Source organism: Larimichthys crocea, chromosome XIII (genome assembly GCF_000972845.2).
Source record: "Larimichthys crocea isolate SSNF chromosome XIII, L_crocea_2.0, whole genome shotgun sequence".
NCBI lineage: Eukaryota > Metazoa > Chordata > Actinopteri > Sciaenidae > Larimichthys > Larimichthys crocea.
The window spans coordinates 1,373,608-1,394,660 of record NC_040023.1 but is presented as its reverse complement, the minus strand read 5'-3'; the positions used below and the strand labels follow the sequence as shown (position 1 = coordinate 1,394,660).

The 21,053-nt window shown below is 39.5% G+C and overlaps 1 protein-coding gene across 5 annotated transcripts in view; it reads right to left on the bottom strand.

Annotated features, from left to right (window-relative positions):
* csmd3b (CUB and Sushi multiple domains 3b) overlaps nt 1-21,053 on the bottom strand; it is a 326,622-nt gene that overhangs the window by 84,135 nt on the left and 221,434 nt on the right. For all 5 annotated transcript variants that reach the window (XM_027286357.1, XM_019254824.2, XM_027286358.1 and 2 more), the window contains exons 10-12: nt 17,761-17,882; nt 9,183-9,286; nt 8,067-8,179 (exon numbers count right to left, since the gene is read on the bottom strand). In XM_027286357.1, the coding sequence (XP_027142158.1) occupies nt 8,067-8,179; nt 9,183-9,286; nt 17,761-17,882 (339 nt within the window). The remainder of the gene's footprint in view (nt 1-8,066; nt 8,180-9,182; nt 9,287-17,760; nt 17,883-21,053) is intronic.

The following is a 21,053-nucleotide window of genomic DNA, read 5'->3' as shown; positions in this document are numbered from 1 at the left end:
TCTCTCACACATACACACGAGTAATCCTTTTGTGTTTGTAACAACAAGGCTGACAAATTCACAAAGGGGATTAGGCTCCTTAAATTGTACTGTATGTGTGTGTAAGTGATGTGTGTGTGTGTGTGTGTGCACCTTCAATAGTATGTTTGTGATTGCACATTCTATTCTGTCCTATAATACTCCATCATGCTTGCACCATATTGTCCATGGGGATACACTTTTAGGCACACAAACACGTAAACTCCACACAAACAAACACATTTACAGGGAGTGCGAATGTACTTCAAATATCTGAGAGAGTAAGGTAATAGATTTTGGGAGCATAATGAGATTGGAGGGGAAAAAAAAGTCTATTGGCTGTTTCTCTTTTGTGACTATTGTGAAATTGATTTTACGGCTAGGTTGCTAATAGTAATTGAATGCCGGATGTATAGCTGCATGCATGTTGTCCAACGTTTATCATATGCTATAAACAGCCTCCTGCAACTTCTCGCTGCTGCTTTCTAATGCGTGTACCCCCTACCAGTGTCTCCAAAACAAAAGCAACATGTGCTAAACATATTAAACTAACTAATAATCCAAGGTAGCCATAATAGCCACATAAGAAGAGGAATTCAGCGGAAAGTCTTCTGCGCGCTCAAAGAATAAAAGAGAAATTCAGCCTGTCTAATTAGCTCATGGTTGTCTGAATCTGTGACCTAAATTGACTTGTTCGCACTGTAGACATTAGTGAGGACGGTCTGTTGAATGAAAATGATCTCATTTATTACACTCACAATACTGACATTTTTTCTGCCCTCTCTCAGGTTCCAAGCCAGGCCACTGAGGAGCTTTTGAGGATTGATTTGATATGAGATGTGTGTGTACAAGAAAGACATCAATTTTCTGTCCTCATTAAAACAAACAATCTGTCAGTTCTTATTGCATAAAGTGCACAAAATGCTTTTTTGCACTTGATGGTGTAACTTATTTGTACCTGTAACTCTTTGTAAATTGGACTTCAGGATCATAGATATAGATAATAATTGGTCTGTTTTCTTTGATCTGGATACATCATTGGGCAGAAATACATCACTCCTGTCTGCCGTAAAAACTCCTCTGCTACCGGCCTAGACTATGTCTCATGACCCTGTAATAGGCTTGTGATTCCAACATTGTCAGTAAGTATCAGTATGTCCCTGTCTTCAATAAGATTCCTGCAATCTATGTGCAGAAAGAGTAGGTGAGAGAGCAGGACATTCATATCTCAGAAGCATTTTTGCAATTTTTGTTCTATTATTATTTGTTCCACGTAAAAACAACATGTGAGAAAATTTTAATACAAAACTAAACACCTGTTGGTGAACACATCATTACCTTATTACACTGTGTTATATCTGCAAAACAAGAGAGTGAAACCAATCAAAGCCTGCCTGGACTAAACGTAAGAAAAGGTTAAAGCAGCATTTTTCCGATTTCATTTCTTCTGCTTATAGTAAGAACAAAGAGTTTAATGAGCTCTAAACCATCTGGAGCTGCTTCCTGATGACTAGAGAGGGACAAAATGGCATCTCTTATGTTCTAAGAAAGTACATTATCAAACCTTGTCCATTAATCCTTTTGAATATTAAGGGGATCTCATTTTTTGGGATATGACCACCAGGCATGCAAACCCATCATAAAGTGACGGTGTTATTGGGGGTGAGGGCTAACGTTAGCATTTGCTAAATCAAACTAACCAACCATATCAGGTTAATTAACAGTCTGGAGCTTGACATACTGTATCATCACATAATACAATAACGGTCAATTTCAAACACTCATTGGATCTACATGAACCACACAAATGACCTATTTTAGATTCAAAACTGTAATTTATGTCTGCATATTAAGAAGCAGGACAATTCCTCAAACGGTCACTGCACTCTTTGAGCAGCCATCATTCATGATTTGAAATGTATGGAATATATTATCGAGTTCTAATGAGAGGAACAATCCATTTTTACATTCATTTACAATGAATTTTTAATGAATGACCTACAGATATAGTATTTCAATATCAGTAACACTGGTGACTGGAAGACGACTGAACATTACATGAGTCAATAATTCATGACCAGAAAATGAAATGCTGTTTACAATTCTGTGATGAAGTAAGTCCTGCCCTTCACAGGTTACCACTGAAATACACATGCATGTATACATATGCACCACACACACACCAAAAAAGTGGCTGGCTACTGAACCACATTTCTGGTTATGTTGTGAATGAATATTTCATGGTGTTTCAGCTGCTCTGAATGAAATTCGTCATTCAGTTGCGATTAACATGTTCCTGTTCAGTATCTGGACCTTACAATGCTGCAACCACATTGAGATCCTGTGGGACCCAACACAAACAGGTGAAGGAAATATTTACAATAATGCTGTTGGAGCAGGAAGTCAGTGTTATTATCACAGGATAAAATTTCATATTTGAAAAAACTCTGTTGTTGTTGAGATTGTAAATGCTTTGTGATTCAGATAGGTATCCAAATATGAAATCAAATAGAGTTCAGTTACAGTTCAGTTCTTTCCTCCTGTGGCTTCCTTTGCCAACTTGTTTTCTTTCTTCTTCTCTCAATCTCTTTAAAACCGCGTAGACACATTGCAACATACAGGGAGACATGAAGAAAACATAGCTGCACACATAGCTGTGAGGTCACTCCGTCCACACATGCACATACCATCAAACTAGGGGTCAACTGTGCCGTAAAAGTCCACCTTGACATCTCTCCCTTCTATAAAATATGTCACATATTAAAACCAATAAAAAGCAGATGAAAAATATAAAATAAAACCTCAAGAGTAAGAGCTGACATTATGACTCACTGATGAGATCCTGATGAAGAGGAGGGGAAAAAAGCCCAGCAGCCCAAACAGTGATGACATACATTTAAAAAAAAAAATATGAATGTTAAATTGAATTCAGGGATGAGAATTTTGTTCCCACTTCTCCCTGAGAAGGCTGTGATATCATGTGCTTGATGTATGAGCCTTGGCTGTAGAGTAATAGCACATAAGCTAATAGCATGCTATAAGATAAACCTAGTAACATTTAGCATGTGGAGCAAACTAGATAACACATGTCACATCTAGTTCCTTTTCAGAACTGGCTGTGAAGCAGGCACTTGACATTTAAGATACACTTTGTAGTCTCTTAGGTCACCGTTACATAACAGAGGATGGTGGGATAATTCGAAAATGATGCACTTAAAGAACAAAAAAAAAAAAGAAAGTCGCTCAAGGGAATGAGTCATCACCAGAAACAAGTCACCATTTATGTGTGTTTCAATGAAAATAGATGAGGCGAGGCCATATTCTGTCACTAAAGGCCATCATATTGGGAAAAAAAAGAAGCAATTATACATGCAGACGTATCTTATAGAAAGATTTATATCAAGCAGCCAAAGTCATATATTTGTTACTTATACATGTAGACCGCCATGTTTTGACTTTGTGTCTGGGAAAAAGTAAACAGCAGCAACAAGGCCATGTTAATGATATGATAGACGACATTTAACACACAACATCTGGGAAACATTGTCCATCAGCTTTGACTATGGTGCATGTAAGGGATGATGTACAGTGAGCCACTGTTGCAAAATAAACCCAGACATGGTGATGCAGGACGTCACCTCGAGAGGGTTAATTTTATCCATATCCATAGCAACAGTCTGCTATGCAGATATAGCAGGTTGTAGAATCGAGAGTTATATAGAGTATATAATAATAAACTATGTTAATGTGCTGTATACATGACACATTATAACAGTGATTATGTGAGCTTATACACACATGTGATGTATGGCATCAGTTATCTACTGCTGACCAGTCCTGACTGGTTTGATGGCCCTTGTGACTTGCTCCTAAAAGCTCTTGTCTGGCATCACAAGCACACAGCGCTGTGGACACGACAGTTCAGTCTGATGTACATCTATGGTTGAAATGTGGTCTTAGTGAGCAGCGGGTGAGAGAGGGCATTTGAGCAGCTGTGCTGGAATCAGCTGCTACTTCTAAATGGAACAGAGGGTTTATTCAGTGTGGAGTGTTGATCCCTGCATCAATCCATTTGGCAGCCTCTGCATTTCAATTATTATTAAAATCCCACTCTGTGACGGCCCTAAAAAATAAGATGAGCTGGTGATGGAATACCGGTGCAGCCTGTCAGAAACATACAAACACTTTGAACAGGTTTTGCAACCAAATCACTGATTACGAAAAAAAATAGGAGAAGAGGAGCTGAAACAGGTGCTGCTGTGTATCCCTGCTCTAACCTGCTGCTAAACACACACTAACATCCTCTCTGACTCATAGTATGACTGATTTACAAACTTGATGGACTTTATTCAAAAAAGATTTAACTGAAAGCTGTACAGGCCGGCAATAAGGCAGTTCAGTACATTTCTTCTGGCTGCTCTGCATTTTATGAATGTGTATCATTTTATTAAATAATACATATTCACATTCTGAATGTGTTGTTTATTCAAGAAACACAAACATATGTAAAACTCTAAAGTAAATTAGAAGTAATAAATGAGATCTTACTGAGTGACCGTTTTTAACCTCTCTGTGGTGTTTTCTATTTTCAAAACAACCAGAAACCAGTTTTACGTCAGATATCATTCTGTAAATACATATGGCGAAACTTTGACATGCACGGATGCATTAACGCCCACACTATATTCTTTATTTCATAGAAAATGAATCACTGAGACGCTGTTTTATTGCTGCTGAACTTATATTATACTTTGAAGGTGCTTGTACTGTAGGCATTGTATAACTCCACAACCACACGCAAACACATACACACAGAGTTATATTATACTTTAAAACACCCAATGACACCTCTTTATGAATGTGGAGACAGATATATAAGCTTATGAACAATTCATTTATTCATAGAGTAGACAAAAACTCACTGAAACTTTAATGTAAATGATGGCAATAATGTTGCAGTGCTCTCTTAAATCTATAGCTGTGACAAGCTGCTATTCAGAGTAGACTGAAAGATTGTTGTACAGGCAGTCTGGACCACCATGTGGGTGTGTGTTTGTGTGTTTGATTTATATGCCTAGCAACAGGGAGTGGAGTCAAAGTGTTGCCAGGTTGGTGACCTTGGCTTTAATAATAGATGAATGGTGACAAGAAAAAGAGAGGGATCGGGAGAGAGAGAGCATTAGACAGAAGTAAGCAGAAACAGTGACGCGGGACTGGTCTGCTGAAAGACAACACAAGAGAAGAGAGAGGGGGTTCTGATACAGAAAATGGGTTCAGAGAGAGGCAAAGGGAGAGGAAAAGAAACCAAAGAACAGTGCATTAGACAGCAACTGACAGAAAATGCTGTGATGGTAGAAGAAGTGAAAGACAGAAAGGGAGACAGAGAGATGGCTAATCAGGAAAACTGATGGAGGGAGAGAGAGAGAGAGAGAGAGAGAAAGAGAGAAAGAGAAAGAGAGAGAGAGAGAGAGAGAGAGAGAGAGAGAGAGAGAGAGAATGTGGGGAGACAGAGGTGAGTGACTTGTTGGTAGAGCTTCGTTGGATTACTGATAGAAGACCTGTCTAACACACACACACACACACACACACACACACATGCATTGTGTAGTGCATCGATGACTTTGCAGCAAGGCTAGAGTTATTGATAATGTTTATATTTCATAGCCAAGGTCTATAAGAATACACACACACACACACACACAAACACACACACACAAAGTGTGTGTGTCTCTCCCTTTGTCTTTCCCAAAAACACCACATACATTTCACGCAGCCACCCACCAATACCAGAGGCACCCACCTTTATAGTAAATTTTGTGGGTGATGGAGCCAACACTCAGAGACAAACACATTTATCATCCATTCAGCATTGGAAGACTTTTTAAGGTATGTGGGTTTAAGTGAGAGACAATTTTTGAAATATCTCTTAAATTACAGACAGTATTTAGTATGTATTGGACAGTATGGACTGCAAGTGCTTTAGAAACTTGCCAGTGCTCTCTTGTTTAAAAAAATATGCAATGGCATCACTGCAGCAAACATAGCTTTAGTATTTCTGTCTTGAAATGTCTTGTTACTCATCAGTGGACAAATAGTTATATGTCATTATATTTTTGACAAGCTAATATTGGCCCGAAATATCATCCAACTGGTGCATTAAACACCTAGACACCATTTACTGGCATGTAATTATGGTTGTAGGATAAATACAGCATAAATGTATACTCCATTGTTAAAAGTATATTGAATATACCTACTGCAGTGAATACAGAGAGCTAAACCCTGCATATAAAAGAACATCAGACCATCACACTCGTACAATGGAGTGTTATTATAAGCATGGATGCATTTAAATGGTGGTTCTCTCCATTAATTTTTCTATCGATCTCTGAGGGGAAATTACTCAGGAGAAATGAGGGTATGTGCAGCTATTGTGCAGCCCCTAAGCAGATGTCCTTTGTGATTTCAAGTTGGTCTGGCACCCTGGAAACTTTAAAGATGCAGTTTTATTGAATAATGTGTTTTAAATTATTACAGTGTTTGGGGCTCATACAACTACAAAATAACTCAAATATGATGACTATGTTTTTAAGAGGTTTTTAAGACAAGGTGTGAGTTTTTAAATTATGTTTTGTTTGAAGAAGTACAGAATCAAAGCTGTAGGATTTAATAATACATTATACAACACTGATGATTCAGTTTGCTTGTTCATGTAATCACCATTCAAGCACCGTATCATTTGAACTTCACATTGAAATTCAAGGAGTATAAAGGGCAAAGATATATCAAAACAATGTGTCATTGTCCCACGACTTTTAGAACTCTCTGCATTATCAGACTTGGTACTGTGACCTCATTATGACAATAAATCCTCAGATGATGGCGCCCAAATGAGGCACACAAAGTTCATTTCTGCAGCAAAGCTCTCCTCTCTGTGCTTCATGGACTGTAATCAAATTTGCACTCAATCAAATGGAGAACTTTGGAAAGGTTAATATTTTTGGTATGACAGGAGCTGCATTGACATAACATAGAAAAACAGTTTTTAATTGATATTAAGATAAAGGTCAGGTTAGGAGAAACAATTATTCTTTAAAGAAATAAACCAGAAACTTAATACTAAAAGTTGGAGGACGTGCCCTAAACTATACTGCATAGTTTACCTATAGTTTATTACTCCAGTGAAGTGAAAGTAAACATAGACATAGACATCTAACTTAATTTGCATTCCAAATGTCAGTAGCAGTAGGATCACCCTTAGACTAATATGATTGGTAGACATGCATGCAGGTTGATCCCTGCTTTTAATGGCATCCTCACAGACACAAATCATCTGCAAACAAAACCATCTGTGAAGCTCAACTGATTGACGGTGGCCTGTGATGATCTGCAGACATTCTGTGAGTTAAGACAAGACAGCACTACATCCATACCATACATACACACAGACACTACCCTGAGGTGAGCACATCCAAACAATCAATGAAGCAGTAGTTGTTACAGGATAACAGCACCACTTTGAATTTCCCCTCAGAATCTCTCGAGTCCTTTGCTTTAAAGACTTCATTATTAGGCGACCTGACTGACTAATATTGTTGTTCTGTTTTATCTCTATCTCTGCTTAAATGTTTGTCTTGTGACATGCTAAATCGTGCTATAACACTAACAAAATTAGAGAAGTGTGAGAAGTCAATGAATTTACTACGGAATGTAATTCAAAAAGCAATATCTTAAGTTTCCCCCAGGAGCAGGGCTGTGAATCGATTTTGGAGTAGTGGCTGCATGGGGTATTGCAACTTGTGTGTTCATTTCTGGAGCACTGAGAAAGCAGCGGCTATTAAATGGTGATTTTTTCAATTTTATTTCACCCCCTAAAATCATATTTCGAGCAGGTTGGTCTATTTGGAAGGTCTAGAAGAGCTGTATATGTAAATTATTTTATTCCATTCATGTGTTCTTGTAACCAATGGATAGAAAGCTGGGCTTCACACACACGTAATTAATAGACTTGTTCTCTCAGTCACAGAAAACACATGCTTATTTCTTACCTTTGTAGTTGATCTTGAATCCTATTGATCCAACACTTTCATCTGACTGAAGGTGAAGCCACATTTGGTGGGTCATACTGACTATCAGGTCAGGAACAAAGCTACCTGATAGGCTGGGACAGAAAATGCATAACTATTAAATCACTGTCATAATTATATATTTTAATATTTTTTTATCACTGCCACCAGACATAATTAAATTTTGAAGTGCTGCTCTGAGTGCGAACAAATCGCTGAATTGTACTGCACTGAAGTTGAATGTTTTGGTTTGCTTTGGTCGTACAGAATACTCCTGCAGGAAAGCAAATTGCTCCGACTGTATTCGTACCATCCAATGCCAGCTGCTTTTAGGCATTAAAGTTAAAAGTGACCAACTCCAAAGTGAACTGAAATCATCCACTTTATAAAGGCGTTGCATCTGTTATCCTTTAGGGCTGTTTGAAAATCAAGTACAGCTCAATCTTTCTGAGTAAAGCACACATAATGCAGACTGCTTTTTTTTACGATCTGGCTAATTGAGAAAAAAAAAGAATTTAATAATTGAAATTTATGTAGAACACGATAACTCGGTGTTTGAGAATATCGCTGCTGCTCGTGAGGGCAGCTGGGTTTTATGAAAACATGATGTGTGTTCACAATCTGCTTCAAGAAAGAAAATGCAGTTATGGCTGCACTTTTTGGAAAAATGATTACATTCATCTTTCAGGAGTTTATCTCTTGACATTACTTTGGTGAAACTGTTTTGTTGCAATGATCTGCCTGCAGATCCTGCTCTGTATGTACACCATTAAACATATCAGTGATACTTATTTGCTTCAGAAACCTTTTCCTCAAAACTCTTTTTACAAGCAACTATTACGCTATTCTCTGTGACAACCACCACCACTCATGTTGGCATTAATAGAAGGATGATACAGTGTCGGATTTCACACCTGTGATTTCTAGACGAATAATGCAGCAAAGATTATGTCTAAAACCCAAAGTCACAAGTTTGTCTCTGAGGGGTTTATACTATACAGATTATGATTTGGTGTAGGAAAAAAAACTAAACAGGAAGAAAAGAAAAAAAACGCAGGAAATAAATGAGATTATATAAAATGATAGTGTTATACTTACACCTGTAGTATAGTTGTCGGATCTCCCACCTCCCCTCCATCTCCTATAGTCAGAGTGTCATAGGCTATCTCCAGGTCAAACTCTTCAAAGTTGATCTGGATGACCTAAACACACAAAAACACAGACACATACAGCATATGTCAGCTTTAAGTCACTTCAAGCTCAACCCACTCAAAGGCCAAAAAAAAAAAAAGAGAATTCTGAACTATATGTTAATATTTATTAATAGCGGGTTACAGTTAAGGGGATGTAGAACTATGTCTACAATGGAGTATTTACTTTTTCCTCTTAAAATCGCAGCTTCGTTATAATATTACAACTTTTGTATTCCCCAAAATTTGAGATTTGCCACTAACACTCCATTGTAGATGTCAGTTTAGTTTGGCACATTTTCTTGACAGAAGCTTCTTGTGGGCTAAACAGGCTGATGTTAATGCTTCTTTGAAAATGAACTAAAATATGAAACAAACAACAAAAATTTACAATTAAAAATGGAAGATATGGGGAAAAAACATCAGAGATGGCATGAATAATGCCATACTATATCCAACTATATCCATACATGTCATTGACCCCAGTCATAACAAGCATATGCTTCAGCTGTTTAGATTTTCACCTATGGCCATATCAAAGACACACACCCCTCTTGTGGAATTACCAAAGGTGAATTTTCAAACTAGGAAAAGATGAGGAACATCTCCTCCTGCACTGAACTTGAAGCTGGGAGAATCAGTGCACAGCTCAAAACTCTGATCAGGAATTATTAAACCAACACTTTCTGTTTCATCTAAGACCAGAGAGAAACACATTTGGCAGAGGAGAAGAGAGAAAAGGAGAGGGGAAGGAAGAGAGAGAAAGAAAGGATGAGATGGACAGAGAAGAGAGTAGATAAAGTGGAGGAATAAGATGGAGGCAGATGGAAGAAGGGAGGAGAGGGTGGGGAGGCAACAGAGAGGAACAGGGTGGGGGTGGGGGGGTAATAATGAGCACATCTTTGATGCTAGCAATGTACAGTGTTAGAATATTTCAAACTAGAATTCTGACTTGGCCCTCAGGGGAAGACTGAAACCTCACTCAGCCTATCCTTCCACCTCTTCCTCTTTCCTTGTGAGGAATTTTCAGATTTCCAGATTCAATATTCTGCCCTGGGACTTCAAAAACACCCAAGATATAACACAGGTCTGAGTCTCCTGCATGCTCATGTGTTAGCAGTGACCATATTTACATGCATAACCATATCTTATTATTTCTGTGCTTCTGTGTTTGCAGTCTGTATTCAAGCATTCTGTTTGAGTCAGACATCATAAACATAGTATGACTGTTATAAGAATTAGGATTGTACTGGGCCGCAGATGTTTTAACCTTATTAGGGAGTATGTGTGTGTATTTTTGTCTTTTGCATATCTCGTATACTTCCCTTATCCCTTATCTAATTAAAAATTGTTCAAGGACAAGAGAGACGGGTTACGGGAAGTATCATTTTGGACAAAGAAACATAATTCTCATTATTAAGGGGAAAACCAAAAAAGGGAACTGTTAGTGGGAAGATGTCCGAGACAGCCCATGTTGAGAAAGAATTGTATAAGAACCACCTGACAGAGCTCCTCAGAGAGCCTTTTCTCTGTAACCCTCTTGTGTGTTGCACTGTTAAATGCTCCTTCTTGTACAAGAATATTAAATTCAACTTAAACTTTGATACTCTGAATCCAGTCGTCCTTATTCAAAGGTTCTTCTTTGAATAACAATGTAACAATGACCTTAACCATTCAGTCTGTGAGGGAAGATGGTACAAATGAATAACCGAGCACACAGTGGCCATGTCTCTCTACTCACCTGTTGGTGCCGTGGCCTGATTTGCTTTTGTTCACTGGCGTAATTATTTATTCCTTTTGTGATTCAAAAAGCTTAGTTGATGCTTGATTTTGCTTGTGGCAGCAGAAGCAGACTTACTTTGTATGGCATTATAACTGATGCAGCCATACCTAAATAAAATCAAGCTGGAGAGCAACATCACCAGCCTCACCTGATGTGAGTGGAAAGGAGTTAAATTGGGGGGGGGGCTGCAAAGATGAAGCAATGATCTGCCCATTGCACACAATGCTGACTCAGTCTTATCAGCATGTAAGGCAGCAGATTGGATTAAAGCATCACCTACCCTGCTAAACTCTCTGGCAAGCACACACATGCACAAAGACGCAGCAGCACTCAAGCACACATCGGCACAAACAGACACACACACACACACACACACACACACACACACACACACACACACACACACACACACACACACACACACACACAGAAACACATTCACTTATGCAGACAAGCACGGCTTTGTGGAGATTATGTGTCTTCTGATCACATAGTCACCATTTTCACACTTCTCACAATATTTCTATAAAGTAGGCTTTCAATACGATGGCTGCAAATAATGCACCTGCACATCATCAGTACATGTATATGTAAAGAATGTCTTCCACAAGCATGAACACATACTGTATTTGAAGGGTCAACCTTTGCAGTTATCATAGTGCAAATACCATGTTGCAGATATTGCACATTTCGTGTTGCAGCTGCAGGTAATGCAAATGTGCACCAGATTATATAAAGCACAGCTACAGAATGCTGGTTTGTACAGGTATTTATTTATTTATTTATTTATTATTTACACAGGTGAGTTTATCTTCTGATATAGTTTATCTTCTCAGGCTGCAAAGTTGCCGTTACATGTCAAAACAATTACCTCTGTATTTGTACCTTCTTTGTGTCAGCGAGGTTTTATGAGTGCAAGTTTTGCACCGACCCTACATTTACTGAAGAATTAGTAAAAATCCATATTCAGTGACAGCACTGTGCTATTACAGCTGCCATTCATCTGCATGTTTGAAAAGAGACTCAACATTTTTTTTTGAAAGCAGAAAATGAACTTTGAACTTCAAAATGATTTTAAAAAAAGGAGCCTTGACACAACAGGGTGAAGACCGGAAAGACATGAAAACATTCAAAAGAATCTGCTGAATAAATGAAATGGAAGTGGAACAGTTACTGGGTGAGTGGCAGAGGATGTTAACTAGAAATAATGGCTGTTTGTGGTTGAGTTAGTTGGCTTTGAGAGAGCGTGCAGCTGTCTTTGGTGCTGTGGTGGAAACAGACCAGACAAACTTGTCTATCTATCTCAGCGTTTACGTCCTTTACTGAACACCCTAATGCCACATCAGCACAGTTCACACAGCATTAAACACAGCGAGAGTATAACTACATTACACTGAGCCTATGTGTATCTATGTGTGTGCCTATGTGTGTGTCTATGAATGCTGCACTGAAGTCAACTTAGATTGGAACCTCATTACTGACAGTGTGTGATTTAGTGTTTATGGGTGCGTTCTGTATCTCTTTCAGCGAACTGTGTATGTGTGTGTTTGCATGTGAGATAGATGAAACTGAATACTCTACATATTTCTCCTCTCTTCTAATAGGTTGGTGTTCATGAAAACATCCATCTCCCTCTTTCTCTCTCTCTCCCTCGGTCTCTCCAGCCTCTCTCTCTCTTGCTGTCACTGTCGCCATCTCTCTCTTTCTAATTGGCTGCTGCATTCCTTCTTTCCATCCATCTATGGCTTCTAGCCAATGAGGCGACAGAATTGGATTTCTGCTTGATAAAGCACTTCCTTTGGTTGTCGTGGAGACAATGAGGTGTAGGAGGCTCCTCCCTACCCATACCATAATAAGACCTAGGGATACCTTGAAGATACAGTTACTGTAGAAGTATCTGAAACACCTGGAGTCAGTGATGTAAGGGGACTCAGACAGGGCCGGGCAATAATAGATTGTCTGTGACAGTATTACAGTAAACCCTCTGCCATCCGCTCCCCTTGAATGTGCTTCTGCCTAGACTGTATAAATTGTGCCATTGCCAGAAGAGCCAGCCTTTAGCTGATGAAGACTGATGGCCAGAGCATGTTGCAACTTAGTGTTTTTCCCTTTACTTTGGTTTCACTGAGCTGAATCCATTAGGTGTCTCCTTTTTAGATACCAACTCTGAAAAGGAACCTGTGGTAAAGGCTATGCACGGCTTTTACAGCTGGTATGCAGCTACTGTACTGAAAAATGTACTTGAATTACAGTGCTTTTTGCTAAATGTTTAACATTTCTGAATCCGAGCCTAAAAAAAGAGCTACGCTGTTCGTGTTGTCAAGACGATGCAGGAGCAGGCCATTTGACTAACAGCAAGCAAAAGAAGCCAGTGCAGTGATTTTTTTTTGTCTTTCTGCCCCGTGGCTTCAGTGTGCATGCCTGATTTCTGTAGGCCTACAGGGCACTGTAAATTAGCACAAAGAAAGCCTACCCCAAAAGAGCAACTTTCCCTTCTAACTGAGTGCCCTCGTGTTACTTCTCCTCTGTGTTTGTCATAGTGGTGTTGACTAAATATGCGGCATGGCAGCACTGCAGTAGTCTTCTTGTATCCATGGATTATGCATCACACTGTGCATGCAAATGCTCATGAAGTGACGCAAAGCCGGTTCATACTTATTGCTGTCGATTCATATACCAGAGCATGATCTATCATTTGCATGAGCTCACTGTGCATCCAGCTGTATTAATGAACTAAAGAAATAGAAGACATGAAGTTGCCACAACTTTCATTTTATCTAATGGATCATAAACAGATGATTTGAAGAAAGTGCATTGGCTTGATATCATCAGATGGAAACATGGAAACAGCAAAAGAATAAACTAAATGATGGGGAAAATGAAGAGAAGAGAAGAGAAGAGAAGAGAAGAGAAGAGAAGAGAAGAGAAGAGAAGAGAAGAGAAGAGAAGAGAAGAGAAGAGAAGAAATCCAGTAATGGCCATCCCAGCATGCCACCCCCAAGGTTAAATGAGAACAGGAGAGAATGAATTGGCTCTAAAGGCTCATTCTGCCAAAACTAAATGAAGCAATAACATCAGAGAGCTATAGAACCCCATTAACACTTAACCTGAGAGAGGGAACAGGAGGGTGGGCAGACAGAGGAGGCAGAGAGGGATAGAGGGAATAGGGCTGAGAAAGACAGAAAAAGAGAAGGAGAGGGGGAGCTATAGAAACCCTGTGTCTCCTTACCTTCAAAGTGTAAGGAGATAGTGAGAAATCTAGAATATGCGTGAAAATGGGTGCAATGGAGAGAGCGATACGAGTGAAACAGAAAAACAGATTTTTCCCCTCAAGTGCCCTCCCTCTCCCCTTTCTTGTATCCTCCTTTTCTCCATAGTAATTTGATGGTTTCAGGCTGAGCTCTTTAATGAAGAATCTGGGTAATTCTGAGGACAGAGCCTCTGGGAGTGAGGAAGGAGGAGGGATGGGCAGTCTAAAAAAGAAGGATGAGACAGAAAGAATGAGAGAAAGGGAGTAAAGGATGGAATAAGGAAAGACGTGTACAAGCGGTACAAAAAAAAAAAAAAAAGATGTTCTGCCAGTGGGAGAAGGAGGCTCTATTGGGACTATTCCCTTAATCTAAATGTGTTGTGGTGCTTGCACCATCGCCAACTTCTCCCTCCTCAGCCTCACACTCTCTATTTCCTTGGTCTCAGTGTGTGTGTCTTGTTGCGTTCTCTCCTCAGGAGATCAACTGCCCACTCACTCTAAGCTGCCTCTCAGTCCCTCGTCAGCCTCCTAATTGAGGACAGGTTTTTACTGCAGTTCGCCAGATCATCAGTGCTCCCGTTCTGTACTTGCCTGTTACCCGATGTTTACCTGCCAATTCCCCACTGTTTGTTTGCCTCCGCCACCTGCCCAACATAAGCCTCCTTTTGAACTAGTAAATTACCTGTGACTCCACTAGTGTCTTGGAATCTGACAATTTCCTATTGCCCACTAATCACTTTAAGCATGACAGAATAAAAGTTTATGAACCAACATGAATGCTGAAATGTTGTCAACACTAAATGTGAGCAAAGCTTTGACTGGAAGCTGACCAGTGTCTGTATACCAAACCCTGTATTTCTGCAACCTTGAAATTGATCATTACAAAGTCAACATGGTGACATATGGTGAGGCCATAAATGTGATTTATTTTCCAATAGATTAAGCCTTGATATCCATTTCTCTATTTATTAAATGTGTACTGATATTGGTTTAGTTCTTCTCAGAATAATAAAACATGGGTTGCCCCTTTAACTCATAACATGTCACTAATGTATTTCTAAATGAATTTTTGAAAAACATACTTCAAAATGGTTGATTAATGCTTTTGGCTTCCCCAACTTTAAACATCCTTCTTAAGATTCTGCCAAAAAGCCACAGGAAAGAAATGACACTTATCTGATGGCAGTAAGACAAGTCTGACAGAACCGAAGATGCTAATCCATGCGCAAGAGCTAGATTTGCATAGTGACTTGCTTTCCCCCATGCGCCTCTTCATAGGTGTCCCCCATGAATACAACAACTTGTCAAGACAGATGAAAAATGAATGAAAACGGCTGATGATTTGGAGTTATACTAAATGATCTGTCACTCTCATCTCAGGATATTTAGTTTCTCTTCGACTTATGCCATGCACTGAATTTAGTCATTCTTTTGTACTGTCTCGTGTGCACTTCTGCCACTGAAAAAATAATTGCCACAGTTTCAAGAGAGAAAACTAGACTACTCTTAATAAGTGTTTAAGACTTTTTTTTTTTTTAAAGACTTTTTATCTACAGTTTTCCACACTAGTGTATAATTGGATAAGGTAACAGAGACAAGTGCAGTATGTTATCATAATATCAACTAAGGGCAGCGCTTGGTGTTAGCTGTTTGGGTCTCTGTGGTTCTTTTCATGGGATTATTATTTAGTAGTAGAGAGGAAATGTGGTGAGAGAGCAAGGAGGACAAATGGACTTGAACCAGTTATGCTGTGGTTTATGTGATACGCATCTTAGCCCCTAGGGCAATGCATCTTTGTTTGTTCTATATGGATGTCCATCCTCCTCAGGTCAGGTACAAATTTACAGACACAGGAAGACCTGCAGTTTGATGTAGTGTCCCACAAGAAATACTGTACAGGACAATGTGGTACATGACACGTCTATGATTCAGTGCGGCACATGACATATGTGATTCAGTATAGTGCATGACATGGACATGAAAAAATATGGAACATTAAAGTATATAATAAGGTAAAGATACAGGACTATAAAACTGATAGCCTCAGTTGATGTGGTTTTTAAATGTTGGCAATGTCCATAATCATACATAATACATAAACATTCATTTTCAACACACTAACACATAGCCATGTATGCACCCTGTAGGGTACAGATCGAAAGGCATTAGTACTATAGCCTTCAACAGTCACATACACATTGTAGCCTTCAACAGAGAATGTATTGCTCTAGGCCATAAACCACAGGCCTTGGGCACTGACAGAGAGTTGTGTGTGAGAGTAGAGGAGAGGGGGGACAAAGGTTTTGAGCAAGTGCAAAGCAACAAAATATATGTGTGTGTGTCTCTGTCTGCGTGTATTTTCATAGGTGTTAAATCAGCGGAGTGTATTTGAACACACATATATGTAAAAGTGTGTCTGTGTGTATGCGCATCCCTATGGTGCTGACGCAGGTGTTGCCACTGACGACAGAGCGGTCACCACAGTGACCCTGAGTGGAATAAGGAGGTGTCTCCTGAATACCAATCAGATTTCCCTTGGGACGTAAAGCGACCAATCGCAGCTATCCGTCTAACCTCCAGCCTATCGTCTGCACCTTAGTAGGATTAACCAATCACATAAAATTAGACACTGATATGCTCTGAATAGCATATAATTTACAGGGCCTCTGACATGAATTATTATCAAGACATTTCAATTACGTAAAAATGCAGCTAAATGAACTTTGTAAATGCCTGTGAGAACCGCTGTTATATCAATTAAAAATCACATTGAATGCATAAAATTCAAATGGAGGAAGGCCTGCGAGCTAATGCAGAGAGACAACTTAAGCTATACTCACATATGGGATCCTGGGATACCGTCTCACTGCAGCATACTGTATATCTGACATACCTTTTACAATAAGACAGACTAATGCATGAAATGCACTTCCCACTCCTGCCCCTGCCAATGCTGTGCTAGCTTATTTAACATTTTATAAGCCGCACTTCCACCCAATGATTCACCTGTAGGCTTTAAGTTCTTCTTTTGGACAGAGTTATCGTCACCCCCCCCAAACTTCTGTGTTTAGTTTGGGTATGCTTGTGGGGAGTAATGAGATTACAGCCTACATGCAAAAATCTCAACCCTGTGCATAATCCAAATATTAAATGCACATAGGCTGTGGAGTATATAAAGCACTATGCACCAAAGCAGAGGTATGCACAAGCCAATGTGGCCTACTTTAAGAGCTTTACTTTACAATCAAAGTCACGATTTGACTGTTAATGATTGGTCTATCTTGACATAAGGCTGTAATCTGGAGCAATAAACAGATCAAATAGTCATATTCCACTAAGTTTCAGAATGATTAAGAGCAATGTGTGTTAATTAACAACAGCAATTTCAATTCAAGAGTCTGACAGAAACAGACAGAGAGATAAAGAGACCAAGAGAGTGAGGGGGAGGTTTACCTTATTGGGATTTGAAGCAGTAATTATCCACACACACTGCGCGTTGCTCTCATATTGAATTGGGAAGTTAGGAGACGTAAAAGTTCCTGACGGCCCCTGAAGATTGCTGCCACATGTCTTCACTGTGAAGAGGAAACAAAAACAATGTTGTTATTAGTAGCGACTGTAGAATTATCAGTGGTAATAGCAACTGCAATTGTTGCACAACAACAGAGAGACAATGACGTTTAGAATTAAACAATTAGGTGATGCTTAGCCAGAGATTCTCAGTAAAACCCACAAAATACAGAACAATGCCATTGTTATTATGCAGGACGAGTACTTGTGAATCAGTGTTGTAAAAACAATTAAAAGTGACACTAATACAATGCTAAGAGAAGAGAAGAGAAGAGAAGAGAAGAGAAGAGAAGAGAAGAGAAGTCATGTGCAGACAAGAACAGAAAAAGGAGCAGAAGGTCAGAAAGATGTTATTGATACTGTCAGCGACATCTCCCTCGATAGCAGTACTTAATTGGAAGCTATTGGCTGTGAAATACCACAGGATTAGCTCCTATTGACTGATAGACACACTCACCAGCAATTTACTCTCAGAATCTATTGAAAGTCAACAACTTCCAACTACTAGCTAGGTAATAATTACATTCCATCTTTTAAAAAAAGTAGAACAGACACAAAACATAATACATTATACATTGTTTCAGCTTTACAATGGCTTTTATCTTTGGAGCAGGTAAGCTGGATTTGATTGACCAGTGTTATAAGTGCACAGCTATGTGGGTTGAGAGGATTCTCTTTGTGAATCCATAGAAGGATACTACTATATGTCAACAGTTGTACTGGGAAGTCACAGAAACTCACAGACAGTAACTCTGAAGCTACAGTCAGTGGGGTGTTAAAAATGACACATGCTAGTTGTTCGATAAACCAACCAAGCCTTTATTAGGCTGTGTGCTCTGACTGGATGTGATAGAGAACCTGCTTGTCTGTCCTTGGGTCGTCCTGTTAGAGTTGGGAGGTAATTTTCTGGTTGGTTTGAAGCAGTGTTTGTTCCTTAATTAGTTTGTTCAGCGGCAGGCCGCAGGAACACGTACAGTTAACATCCGCGCAGGCAGGCAGGCGCACACACACACACACACACACACACACACACACACACACACAACCGAACAGTCACAGTTCACATGTATGTTGCACGCACACACAATTAACAACGTGACAGCAGACCTGTGTGTGAAAATACATTCACAAGGACATGACTCCAAACATAACTCGTGCTTTGTCACCATGCATACACAATTCATATTTTCATGTACTCACACAAACACACTCCTGGCTGCTATTGTGACTTAGAATACAGGCAGGGGACAAGTAAAAGAATCATACCACAGTCTGTTTGAGTGTGTATTTCTTTGAGTGTGTAATGGGGTGTGTCCATGAGGTGCTGTAAGAGTGTCAGAACAAGTGCAAGATCCCTTAGAGACCTATATCTCCCCTGTCTGTCTCACTGTCTGTGTGTCTGTGTTTCCCTGTGTCTCTGTCTTCTGGATGGCTGCCTGAGTTCCCCCTGACTGAACCCAGTTGATGTTTGTTTCTCTAATTCTCAATGCATCTTCAGTTGACCTTCTCTTGTGTACAGCTCACTGCAATTTATAAATTGATAGATACATAGAGGTGTAATGTGTGTGTGGTTCACGTGAGACATGATTTACCTGCATGTCTCAGAGAGTGTGTGTATGTGTGTGCGTTGACAGCTCAATCAGCGTGGCCTAAACGAATGGCCGGCCCATCATCGTGCCAACAGCAGAATGGGCACGGTGTTGCTATAGCGATAGAGGAGAGAGTTATCACCAGAATTACCAGAGGAGCTAACATCTCATAATTTATGTTAAACTCTATCCGTCTCTTGGTTCGCATATGGTTGTCTCTCTTTCTGTCTTACCTCTTTTTTTACTTTTCTTACACTATCTTGGTCCATCTATTAACCATTGTATGTAGTTCATGATTTCCATTACACTTTATCTTTTGCGATTTAGAGTCTGTCTCATTCCTTTCTGCCTGTGTCGTCTGTATCTTTCACTCATCAGATGTGCATTGTAACTATGGTGTATTTGCTCAAATACTGCAATTAAGTACAATTTTGAGGTACTTGCTATTTTTATTTTCTTTATATGTGCTACTTACAGTAGCTATTTTACTCACTGTGCAGCAGCAATAAAATGCCACAATGCATCTTAAGTATTACCGGTGGCAGGTAGTGTATGTAACATGGGCCTACTGTAGATCTTTTTTCCACTAAAAATATATGTACACTGCAGCGCAAAATGAGCTTGATGAAAGTTTACAGGCTGGAAAAACAAAACAATGAGCTAAAACTTTCTTTGGAGGTGCACAGCTGTGTACTTAAGAGTGACACCTTCTACAGTACACTTGGTCATTTGATCCACTGCTAGTAATATAAACATAGTGCAGCTTTAAGTAAGATTTAGTATGCAGTACTTTTATTTGACTTTACTTTTATTTTCATAATGGATGTCTCACTCTCTTTGACAGGCTCTCTGTCTCTATCTCTTTTTCTCCCTCTCATCATTATTATACTGGCACACAGTATAGAGGGCTTGAAGCCAAAAGGGCCACACTATCATTGAAGCGATAATGAATTCTAGACCAAATTAAAAATTTTGATGAGGTCTATGTGGTACTAAAAGCATATTGTTGGAATCACAAGCGAGATTAACTGAATGCTTTCGACAGGAACCGCAGTGAGCATATGTGAGTGTGTGTGTGCATGTGTGACAACACATCCTCTTTTGAGTTTATATATTCAGATCAACTGGATTCCCCCGGGATTCTCACTTTCACTCTCTTACTCTAACACACACAAACATGCACTCTCACAGCCGGCGGGATGCGGACCAAAATTAAAGGATGTTTCAGGCGAGCATCACATTGCCAAAGCCTCTACTGTAGCGCCAATGCCCTTGCTCACTGTTCTCCAAAGTTTTGTTTTATGGCTTCAGAGCATAACTGATGCACCCCATAAGCACTGGGAAGGTTGCTGGGAGAAATGTTTTTTTTTCTAGTGTGAATTTTATCACATTTTATCGCAATGTTTTGACTTGGTTCTCCATTCTAGCATGGCAGAAACTCATAAGTGTTTCCCTCAGTCTGACTCAAGGTCTATAACTCTGCAGCTTTCTCAGCAGGATGGCCTTTGCGGTTAGTGAGTCGTCCCCCCAGCGGAGGGCTCAGGTTCAATCATCCACACAGCAATACCTGCTGAGGCATACCAAGGA